Source organism: Salminus brasiliensis, chromosome 2 (genome assembly GCF_030463535.1).
Source record: "Salminus brasiliensis chromosome 2, fSalBra1.hap2, whole genome shotgun sequence".
Lineage (NCBI taxonomy): Eukaryota > Metazoa > Chordata > Actinopteri > Characiformes > Bryconidae > Salminus > Salminus brasiliensis.
The window spans coordinates 46,069,675-46,082,264 of NC_132879.1; the positions used below are offsets into that span (position 1 = coordinate 46,069,675).

General features: G+C 39.5%; 1 protein-coding gene across 1 annotated transcript in view; it reads right to left on the reverse strand.

Annotated features, from left to right (window-relative positions):
• The window catches only part of camk1da (calcium/calmodulin-dependent protein kinase 1Da), a 77,520-nt gene that overhangs the window by 30,744 nt on the left and 34,186 nt on the right, over nucleotides 1-12,590 (reverse strand). Inside the window, exons 3-4 of the mRNA XM_072672935.1 lie at nucleotides 8,009-8,140; nucleotides 2,167-2,241 (exon numbers count right to left, since the gene is read on the reverse strand). Coding sequence (XP_072529036.1) covers nucleotides 2,167-2,241; nucleotides 8,009-8,140 — 207 coding nt within the window. The remainder of the gene's footprint in view (nucleotides 1-2,166; nucleotides 2,242-8,008; nucleotides 8,141-12,590) is intronic.

Sequence of the window (12,590 nt, forward strand, 5' to 3'; positions counted from 1 at the left end):
ATTACAGTTAATGCATGAAGGTGTACAAACGCATGAAGGTGTCCTGCAAGGAATACCGGGCCGAAATGTCTCTATAGTGTCCCAAGTTGACTTACAATAGCAGAAAATGGTGTGTAACAAGCTTTGGTAAGGTAGAGGGCAATCATGATTTCACACAGGGGGGCTGGGTGTTGAACATATTTCATTAATAAGCACATTACATGCCAAATGCATTTGTTTCCTCAGGGTCCCTTTTATGCATTAATAGGTTTTGGTTTAAGATGTACAGTAATGACATTCAGTGTTGGAGAATTTGCCCATTTTATAGCACTGAATGGTTCGTACTATACAGAACCCTTTCATTTTTGGAAGGTAGAATTAAATCAGTTTAAAGGAGCATGATGTTTCGAAACACTTTGAAAGGCAATTTTTCTTGTTAAAATAAACACAGAATATAGTAAAAATCACATTCTCATGCTCATTCAGTGATCATTCTGCATGTAAATGTACAACAGTCAGCCATAACATTAACACCACCTGCCTAATATGGAGTAGGTCCCCCTTGTGCTGCCACAACAGATCTAAGCATTTAAGGCATGAACTTAACAAGACCTTTAAAGTGCTGTGGTATCTGGCACCAAAATGTTAGCAGCAGATTTCTTTAATCCTGTAGGTTGTGAGGGAGGGGGGGGACCCTGCCAGATCACCGGTTGTCCTTTCTTTGACCACTTTCGGTAGGTACTGACCACTGAATACCAGCCATCACAGTTAGCTCTTTTCAAAGTGGATCCTATTTTTACACTTGCCCATTTCTCCAGTTTTTGGCACATCACCTTCTAGAACTGACTGTTCACTTGCAGCCTAATACATTCAGCCTGGACAGATGTCACTGTAGATTGTAATACTTTAATAGCCAATGATGAATTAGAAGCCAAACCAATGCATATCTGTAAGGGGTGCTGTTGTGCTGTGTGCAGAACAAAACCCAAACGTCGCACTGTTCCCACAAACACGTACACCTGCCAAAGGCGACAACCACAGTTTTGTATGCGCAGTCTTAGATGAGCTAGTGATAGCATTCATTACATACTGCACTCCTTATCTCTATTACCCCTTCTCGTTCTGTCTTTTAAACTTAGCAACCACCACATCCTGCTTCCTACTTGGTTAGTAGCTGGAATACGAGAGCAAGTTGTCCAAACACCAGGTTATCAAATTAATAATTAGCTTCATTTGGGAAACATTTATCTAGGTACATATTAAAGGAAATGTTTGGAGAACAAAATTTAACACTTAACCTACCTGCAGTCAATTAGTAAATACATGCTTAATATCTCATGTGTACTACTTTCACTTACAATTAGCTGTTGGGCTAATGCTGCTAACAAACACCATACTTGGATTGTCAATCTCTTCTTTGTTAATACATGCTCAGAATCGCAACTGAAAACTGAATAAATAAGACTGCATTTAAGCAAAAGCTACATTGTCATCTGCATAACATACTGATTTATAGTTATATTTCACTATTCCAAACTTGAGGGTAGTGCGCAGAATGATGCCACATACTGTGCTGAAATAAAAGTGATTCCAGTTACTCAAAACAGCTGCCACGTTTTAGGTTTATTTTTATGTTTATGGACTAAAGTAAGTTTATACCACATTGATTTGTCTGCACCAAACACAAATTAAGACCTGGATGCATGTAGTGAGGGCTAAGATAGCATTTCTGCATTAAGCATTTCTGGGTGTGTATGTACAGTGATGTAGTCTAGCTTCCCTCATGTAAATTTAAGAATTACACCTTTCTTGGTAAATTGACTGAATCTAGGGTCAGACAAGTGCAGAAATATGCTGGCATAATTTTCTATGCCTTATATTTCTTGCTGCAGATGCATTTTTGCTTCTGAAATTCTGAAAGGCCACTCTCTTGTGATTACACGCACAGAAATAAGATTGCGATTGCACTCATTATAAAACATTAGCTCGTTATTATATCCTCAATGTTAGCAGAACATCAGATCAATGCTGATGATTCTAATTCGTTAATAAGGTCTAATTAATCTAATGGCCTGCCTGAGCGTGGAAGCTCCCCCTGTCCTTTTGGATAGTCCATGCACATACACATAGAGAAACCAATTATGTGGATAACAGGACACCTGCAGTAATTCATTCTTGCATACTCACAGTTGCATTATAAGGTAAAGGTGATCAGAGCTTTCGTAGATATCTTCCAGGGCCACAATGTTCTCATGTTTGATTCTGCCAAAACAAAAGCAAGAAAAGAAATGATAATTAGACTTCATGATTAGACTACAGAAATGTCCACCCCCTGCTCTTCACTGTTCACACAGGGGTTACCACACAAATACACACAATTTTAATTGTAATTAAGACACAGATACCACTGAACACTGATTCTGAACTGATTGATTTGTGCAGTCAGTCAAGTTTAAAAATAAAAGAGATTTTTAATAAGGCTTAAAAAGTTATACATTGTTATTGTTCAGATTTGTCTTCTTTTTTTTTCTTTAAGTGAACTGCTGGTGGAACTGAACCCATACAACCTGGAGTTCACAGAGGAGTCAGCATCCACACCAGTGCTCTTCTACACATTCTCTTTACTTTACTTATATGAATTATATGGATTTATTGTAATATTATACAGTGTTTAACAGCTAAACACACATATATACACATGTCTAACAATTTAAACGAAATAAGCCAGCTCATAGCAGGAATCTGCAGATTAAGTCATTTAAGTCATTCTAATTCTCTTAAGACACAGATAGCTCTGAACACCGATTCTGAACTGATTGCTTTGTGCATGTGCATGTTAGTTATAATTCTTTAGAAATTAGATTTTTAATAAGGCTTATTAAAGAGTTATAAATTGTTATTGTTCAGATTCTATGCTAGCCACGTCTCCGAATATGGCCTATCAGTACTCTCTCACTCGCTCGTTTTGTCTCGCTCTCCTGCAGCCTGCAGTTAACACCTCTCTCTCTTGCTGCTCGTCATGGTAACGGTTTCATGGTGGATGTGTGTGTACACATAAGCTCTGCATTTCAAGTGATTTCTGATCAGTGTCCAACCAGCACGGAATAACAGGTTGGCCGGTGACGCAAGAGAGGGGACAGGAGTACGCTCATGCAGATAATGGACCCGGGCAGTGCATCAACAGGTGGAGTGCGGAGAGTGGGAGATATCGTATTTTCCTCCAGCCAGCTATTAACTCTCTCCCCCCACAATGGACTTATTGAGCTGCTGCTGGAGGCCCCGTGGTGCCGGCACACTGGAAGCCCATAAAAGCATGCGCAAAGCAATCATTTCGGAAACAGCAGAGACAAAGCCTTTTTCATCTGTTTTCAGTGCTATTAGTGTCTTAAGAGAATTAGAATGACTCAAATCAAAACACTGGCTCATTGTGGGAGTCAGTTTATTAACTCCAAAAAATGTAAATATTTGAATACTGTACAAATGACTGCATTACTTGTATAAGTAATTCTTACTGCATAATTTACTGAATGTATTACAAACATATTACGCAGACCTGTCCACATTTCTGTGTCCTAAACCACTCACGATGACACTGCACAGTGTTTTAAAACTAATCACTATAAGAATTGCATTCATTAGTGTAGTTGACATGTGGCATTTGGGATGCAGCCACAGTAACGTAACAAATGTACAGCTTTAATATACTTCGATCCATGAACAAAGTAGCAAGTGTACATCATGTAGTTTAGTACTGACAAAGATAATGCGATTTAAGAATCCAGTGATTTGAGCTTTTTAACATTTTTCTGCTAGTTCATCATGCAGGACCTACAGACACACCCGTCTTACGCAGTCCTCTACTTGCAGCTTTCAGGCATACGTGCGTCATACATCACCATTCCCCCACCCTTTTGGTTCAATTGCAAATATGGCAGTATGAACCCAAAGCAAACCAGAACCAAAATGTCACAAAGTATAATTTTCTTGCTCCCCAAGTGACTGCCACCAGTTGAAGATGATTTCTGCTTTGTGATGGTGCATCAACATGCTGGAAGTAGCGTTAGAAGAGAAGTAAACTGGTCATTAAGGGATGCAGACAGTACAATGCAACAATACTCTAAATGATGACTAATATCAATGGGCCTAAAGTGTTTCAAGAAAACCTTTCCCACACCATTACTCCACCTCCACAATGCAAGACAGTTTGGCTCCATGAATTTCTGCCATTGTTGCAATATATAACGTACCATCTGTGTGTCTCAGCAAAAATCGAGATTCATCAGACCAGGCTACATTTTCCAGTTGTTAATTGTCCAGTAATGGTAAGCCTTTCGCAACTGCGGCCTCAGCTTTCTGTTCTTGACTGAGATCCGTGGGACCTGGGGTGGTCTGCTGTTGTAGCCTCTCGTGGCTGGGCATGTTGTGCATTCGGGGATGCCCTTCCGCTTACCACAGTGAAACTAAACCCGAAGGTCATGCACCCTTTCGGTAGAAGCTCTGGCCGTTAAAAGGACTAGGCCCAAGCCTAATTATCACAAGCATATCTCACTTTCATTTAGCTGGTTTCTCTCTTTCTTTCACTTTGTGTCCCTTCCATTCCTTAACAATGAGTGGGCAGAAAACTGTAGCATGACTCATCCATTGCTTCTGAAAGCATCTCCTTTAATTACAGAGAGAAAAGCAGAGGAAAGAGGGGGTGAGAGGAAGAAAGAAAACGAGACAGAGAGAAAACCCCTTTATTCATGTTAAACTTAAAGAAAAAAAAGCTTATAAAAGAAGTCATGGCATAATCGAGCATGTAATCCACAACAATCACAGTTCATATTGTTCCACAGTCTCACATCAACCTCTGAAAGCCTAAAAGCTCTTCAGCCTTTTTTTTTGGTTTAACACGACACCTGCTGCTACATGAATTAATAAATCATGTATCAGTGAATCAGTGGTTGAAAGGTGACCTGTCTAATACAATGGTGGGAGACAACTGGTGCAAACACAAGGATAGGATGAAAGGTAAATGGGTTCTGGCGACAAGCAGAGTGTTATTAGTCATTAAAAGGGTCAGTTTTCTACCAAGGAATAATAGAGCAAACCGTTTGCCATGTTACCAAAGTTTGGACACACCCCTCATTCAGTGTTTGTTCTCTTTATTTTTATTACCTTCTACATTGTAGAAAACATATGGAATTAGAAGTAACTCTTGGCATTCTCTCAATTATGAGAGAATGAGGCACCTGGAATGGTTTTCCAACAGTCTTGAGGAAGTTCCCAGAGGCGATTAGCACTTATTGGCTGCTTTTCCTTCACTCTAAGGAGCAACTCATCCCACACCATCTCAACTGGGTTTAGGTCAGGTGATTGCAGAAGCCAGGTCATCTGAAATCATCTCCAGTCACTCTACTTCTTGGTCAAACAGCCCTTACATGGCCTGGAGACACTACATAATTCCACATGTTCATAGTTCGTAGTCTTCCATATCAATAAAAAAAAAAACGTGTGTCTAAACTTGAGAGGTGGGGCTGAACCTTTAACTGGTACTGTACTATAGGTGTGAACTGTATATATGTTTTAATGGCCCATGAAACCAGGCTATAATGTTTAATATGTTAATAGTTATGCTCATTTAAACATTTGAGCATACCTTTAGACAATATTGTTTCTATACCTCATAATTTGGCACAAAACGCCATATTTATATATATATATTTAGTTATTTTCATTGTAGCAAGACAAGACATTTCAGTGTCATTATTATTCAGAAATTGTTTTCTCTATACAGGGTTTCTTTTTTCTTGTAGTGTGACTCAAATACTACAAATACTTTAAAGGTAGCAAGTAATGATCCGTAATAAAATAACTTTCAATATCTTTTATTACTAAAACAAATGAAAGCGATGGGGCAAATCAACTGATGTATCTTCACTCACACCAACTTCACAACATAGAAGTTAACGTCAACCTGTCTAAATTGGGCGGAAGCTTTGACATCACTTGCCTGATGGTCCTCTGGTTGGCACCAACAATAAACACCCAGGTGTAGGTGTTGCCAACTAAATGTTTCTCAATGCTGACACTAATTTATAAAACGCACAACTAGGCTTGGACTGGCACTAAAAGAATGTAACTTTACTGAAGAGGGTGCAGTAAAATACAAAATCCTATTTTAACACAGTAGCTAAGAGTAACCTCATCATTCTCAAGAACGATAAACACATCATCAAATAACCATTTCAATTATTGGTGAAATCTAATCCTCAGTCTGATGCTGATAACGATAAGCAGTGTGTGCATCTCAATCATGATGAAGAGCTTTCTCTCAGACATACTCCATCAAGATCACCAAGATACACCAAGATTCCTCCGCCGTTAATGCACTCTCTCCCTGTCTAATTACAGGCCTACGGCGTTGCCCGGGAGATGTCCATCAACCCGTCCATCATCCATCTGGTTGTTATGATATGAGGATCGGGAGACAGAGAGTGAAGGACAAAGCGGAGCATCAGTCTCCAGGGCACGATCACCGTGACAACAGTGACTTCACATCAAACACAACATGAAGCCATGTCTGATGAGCATTTGTGGAGGGGGGAAAAAACAACCCCCCCCCCAAAAAAAAAAAAAAAACATCATATGTATTCCAAACAGATAGTAGCAGAAGTTCACCTTCACATCCACTGTAGAGATGGAATACCCTCGTTCTCTTCCAGAAATACACAAAATAAATGTGTATGTGTGTTTCCATATACGTGTGCATATCTAGAAAAAGTAACATAGCAGGGAAATATTGGCTGACCCATTACACCCCACTCACTCTCTTACAGCACTTTCCCTGTCAGGGGAGACTTAGACCAACATCTGTTACACAGCAAGTGGAGGAAGACAAAAAAAGAAGAAAAACAAGAGATAGAAAAAGAAGAAGACATGGAAGATAAGACGAGTGTCTTATAAGAAAAAAGATGAAAAAGAAGAGGAAGAAGTAGTAAAACAAAAAAGGGAAAGAAATGGATCAGAAAGGATGAAAAGATGAGGAAATAAGGAGGATGAACAAGAATCAGGACAACAAGAATTAAATAAAAAAAATAAAAAAGAGAAGACGGGAAGGAGGAGGAAGAAAAGGAAAAAAGAGGAAAAGAATGAAGACAATGAAAAGAAAGAGAAAAGAAAATTAAATAAAGACCCAGTTCACACCACAGTGCATTTAACACTCAGTAGCCGAGCGCATATGCACTTGATATCCAAATGTGTCTTCAGTTAGTCAGACTGAAATCTGATCACTGTGTGGGACGGAATATGTAAATGTGCTTGTTGTGCAGCAATCATTACTGGTGTTTTTCGGTTGTACTGGAAAGGGTTTTGGTTGGTAAATGCGTCTTGTAGAGACGGATTCATTTTCACTGCAATAACATGAGGCTACAATGCGTTTCAGACCACCTGCTGAAGTGGTTTAAGTGATCGCATTTGTGTCTGGTTTAAATGACTGGTGTGTTTACACAAGCATTTTTATGTGGCCTGGCCTTATGACAAGATGCAAATGGGGGTCAAAAAGACCAGGAGGAGCTGAAGAAAGGGGGGTGGGAAGTTTTCTAACGGCAAAACTCATTTAAACCTTAAAATAAATGTGTATCTTACCATTTACTGAAGAATTGTGAAGAACTACTTATTTTAAGAGTGTGAGTCAGGCCCATTGCAAATATTTTGGTCACTTGTAGTGTTTTATTTTTATTTTCCTGGCACTAATAGATTTTCTTGTACTTGTACTTCAATCACTAATCCTTAGAGCTGCATAAGAGCACAATGAACGATAACACAAAAGCCAAGGCACAAGTGAAATGCGTGCTTCCTCTCTGAAAGCTCTACTGTTTGCTGACATGCCCCACACCTTGCTCCAGTTTCCTTTCCTGAACTGGACACGGATGCAAGAGTAACCACAGCAACGGGGGTTAAACAGCAGATAAGCAATCTTCAATCCATGTAGCGGAGGTGCACAGTGTGACGTGAACCATGTTTGTGAGTGTGTGAGGGAGAGACTCACTTGCGGAGAACAGCGATCTCGTTTTCAATGCTGCTTTCTTTCCCCTTTAGGGCCTTTTTCGGGATGCACTTCACGGCAAACATCTTCCCTGTAGCTCTCTCCTGAGCCAGAACCACCTCTGAGAATGCACCCCTAGGAGGAGGAGAAAAAAAAAAATACATGCTTCATTACAAAAGTTCGGTGAAGGATGACATTTACTAACATTTCCATTAATATTTCTGTGGGGTGCAAGTCGGCATTCTGTGTGCATGTGTGTGTATGCGAGATGTCAGGCAGTAATACATTTCATGATGGAGTAGCTCTAATGCAGTCATTACTAGAAGATGAATGGGCAACAGATTCCCTATCCTTCTTAGCCACACACACACACACACACACACACACACACACACACACACACACACACACACACACACACACAGTAATTAATGGATACAAGACCACTCTCTCCCCAGACACGAGCAAGATGGAGCTGTTTACAGAAAAGTCATTATCCGTACACTGCCACCCCCCCCCCCCCCAAATCACACCAAAGCCTTCAACCATCCCGTGACCTCTTAAACACACAGACAGACACACATTCTATATGGTCATTCATGGAAACATCTTAACAAGCCTGATGTATTCTGGCCACAATGAGCTAAGGTTTGTTTGGATAAAAAGAAAGGCAGCGGAATTTAATGTAAATAATCCCTCTCCAACTGTTCATGATTTGGGTTTGTGTTGAAGCCAGTGGCACAGGGAACATTTCACTGCTACAGGGGAAAACATTAAATACCAGGCAAATGTTGGAAGCAAACATAATCTCATCTGTAAAACAAACAAACAAACAAAAAAAATCTGAAGATGAAGGCTTTTTACAGCAGCATATTAATCCACAAGATGAATGATAGCCTCAAAGTTATACCTAAAAAAAAAGTGCAAGAACCTCACAGAACTAGAACACTTCTGCTAAGAAAAATGGGTGAAAATTCCCCAAATGATAATTGAGAGACTCTAAAGCTGGCTACAAAAAGTGTTTGCAAACTGTAGTGCTTGACAAACAGAGTACGGATGGGAAAGTTAACTTTAGATTATTTCAATTTAAAATAATCTATTAACTTCATTTAAATACTGGAAATTTCCAAAATATGTTCAGAAATTATTATAGTTACAAAACTTATCAAAAAGGTGCAAACCATGAAAGTGCTAAAATATCTTGCCCACCTCTAATAATGTCCACCTTACTAATAAGTGTATGATGTTGCTTTGCTCCCATTAAAACGTGCACCTTCACTAAATCAATAAAACCGTTTATATCAGTTCACTACTACTTAATATCAGCATCCGTATCAGGACAGAGAGAAACAGGAACCTTAGAAACATTGTGATACTGTACATCTGAAACATTGCCCACCCCTACCTGGAGCGGATATGTCTCAAAGGGAATCGGGGACTGATTAATCATGCCCATTAGCGCATCAACAGCTCCACCCCACCATACCGGAGCTCAGATGGAGCTCATTAATGGATTACTCCTCAGGGCCGGCTGGCCCAAAAGCATGGCAGTGCTAAGATCAGCATAATGTGGCAGAGAGAGAGAGTGCAATTTGAGTGCTCAATTAATATCAAGGAGAACTTTTAGCCTCAATACATCACACTCACTGACACTGACCTCTTAGTCACATGACTCTGTTCATGATGGTTCTTACAGTGATATACAGTTCTGCTGTGCAGAGGTTTCAGGCATCTAAGCAAATAATCTTTCATTTCCAACCATCTCTGCATTAAGAGCGTTTTTGGTTAGAACAGATAGAACAGATTAATACTAGACTCCCGTAAGGAGAGCTTTGGTGATGTTTTAATGAACACAGTAAGGTAAAAACACCACAGTTTCTATCAATGTTATTTGTATTTATTCTAATATTAGTGTTTAACTGAGCAAATAAATTACTGCCCAGATAAGAGCTTCTTCATTTTAATTTTCAGGTCCTGTAGTTTTGCTTGTTTAAGTGTTAAGTAAGTGTTAAGTGAATAGTAAGGTTGTGCTGCTCAGTTGTTCTTTGTGTGACAGGGCTTTCTTTCCACTGTGCCTTTACCCTCCTTTTTTGTGGCGAAGGCAGAACCTAGACGACAGGGATAAGATGCCAGATTGAGATTGCGCTGGTTTGAGGCTGTGCTGGCCTGACATTCTGAAAACACTCATTTGCTGATGAAGTTTCATGGAGGAAAAAAAAAAAAAAAAAAAGGAAAAAAAAAGGCATGGCCTCATCCACCATCTGCCACGACACGTAAAAGCTTTAAAAACATTCAGTCAGGAATTAAAGGGTATATTTGTCTAGGCAATCTCTGCCTGTTGCTACGCTACACAAACCACCACACACACAAAGCACACCAACACGGCTGGGTGCATAAATGCTCCTTCAAACAGATTTGTATGCGCACACACAGACACACACAGACACACACAGACACACACAGACACACACTCTCTCTGACAAGCCAAAGACACACTGCTGGACAAGTGACAAATTCTTCCCTGAAATGCAAAATTTTATTCATGTACAAGTTACCGTGTGTGTGTGTGTGTGTGTGTGTGTGTGTATACACACGCGTAGGCACAGCTTTGAAACTGGTTCCTCAGTAGAAAACAAAAAAGCAGCACAAGCACACACAGGATCTGAAAGGTCTTCAGAGACAAACGCAGCATGCTCACACAAACTGACCCTCATTAAGACCGTCTGCCCTCCGTCTGCTCTGCAGGCTGTAGCATTCATGCAGCAGATCACACACCACATGAACAACATCACCACACACACACACACACACACGTATAACATCTTGGGCTCTGTTTTAGATGGCCTGTGTGCTGAGACATTTTCCTCTGCCAAACGGTACATCAACACATCTAGGGTAAGGGTGTAAGAAAATATCAATATACTGAAGAATCACTATTATATTTTGCATTGATTGTATTGATTCTCAGAACTTCTGTATGGATTTTAATGTATAGTTTACACAGATACAGTCTTCAGGTCACACAAAAAGTGAACTTTTCCTTTACTCAAAATGTCTACATATGCTGGTGTTTTACACTGGGACAAAAAAAAAAACCCACACACCACCCTCACTGTTTCAGGCCATAGGTAGGAGTGTGACATTTAGAGAGATGCTGTAGGAGCAGATGCCTTCCTGTTAAACCACCAAAAACTGACATTGTAGGGTTGTGCTAGCCACTTTCAATTTACTTGATCTTCATCCTCCCCTACCTTAAAGCTCCCTGCAAGAAGACAATTTACAGGCAGACATCAACACCTTTCTGAATTACTCTGGGAATTGCCAGGTTTCCTTTATTCCATTAGCATTAGAAATACACAATCATTTAGCAATTTTATAAAGTGCACTCGTTGCATAATTAAGCACCCTCACTGTGCTTTATAGTCAATTGCCTCAATGTAGTGCTTAATTTGTCTGATTTTTTTTTATTTAGGAATTCAAAATGCCTGTTTGGCCTATTTAACCGCAAGTGATGTTATCTGTATTGTCACTTTAGCTAAACAGAGAGTACTGGAAATGTACTAGTGTGTCGTTTGTACATTCAGGCTAAACAGACTGTACATTACTGTAACATCACTATTATTATGTTGTACTGAATCATCCCATAATGCATTACAATACTTAATTACTAGAAAAAGTACATGTATATTACCAGGAGTTACTTTGTACTTGCATTACTACTACTGTTACACAAACTACATTAGTAGAAAAGGTTTTATTATAACATATGGAGTAATTACTTCATTGTAACGTGTTGCATTGCTACATTACTACTGTCAAGGAGAATCAGTTTTGATTCGTCCTCAGTGTTTTAACCGCCATGGTCACGTGCGAATTCACATTAAGTTTGTACAGGACTGTGCGTATGCAGAGTGCTGCCAGACATTGGCATTTACCCTTTTGCTCTCGTCTTGAGTATGTATCTGGCCTTGCACTACTTCATTAGTAGTGTAATACATTGTTGTAATTCACCATTCAATGAATCTGATGTCAAACCAGGATGTCAAATGTTTAAGTATCTGTTCAATGAATACACACGTAAGTTTACAGCCCTCCTTCCCATAGTGCAAACACTTCTATAAGACTCTGCAGAAACCAGCCTTTTTCCCGACTGAGATTTCAGACTGAGCAATCACTACAAATGAATACCTTTCCCTCGTATCCCCTCTCCTCTCTCTCTGGTTTCTGGGCGCAAGAAAACACTTTTCAACACAAGAACACGCCACAAATAACTGTTCTGCATTACCTGATTGTAACACATTACATTACTTCACAACTAGAATAAATAAAAGTAATTACATTACTGTAACACTCCACTAATTACTTTGTACTGCATTTCCCCATTTTAACACATCACTTGTGACATTCCACAAGTTGCTTTCTACTGCATTGCCCCATTGCAACACGGTATAGTACTTCATTACCTGGAAATTGTATTACATTACCAGAACGTCACAAGTTTCTTTGTACTGCATTACCCCATCATAACCCAATACAGCGCCTTATTACTAGAAAAAATAATTACATTACTGTATCATGTCACGTT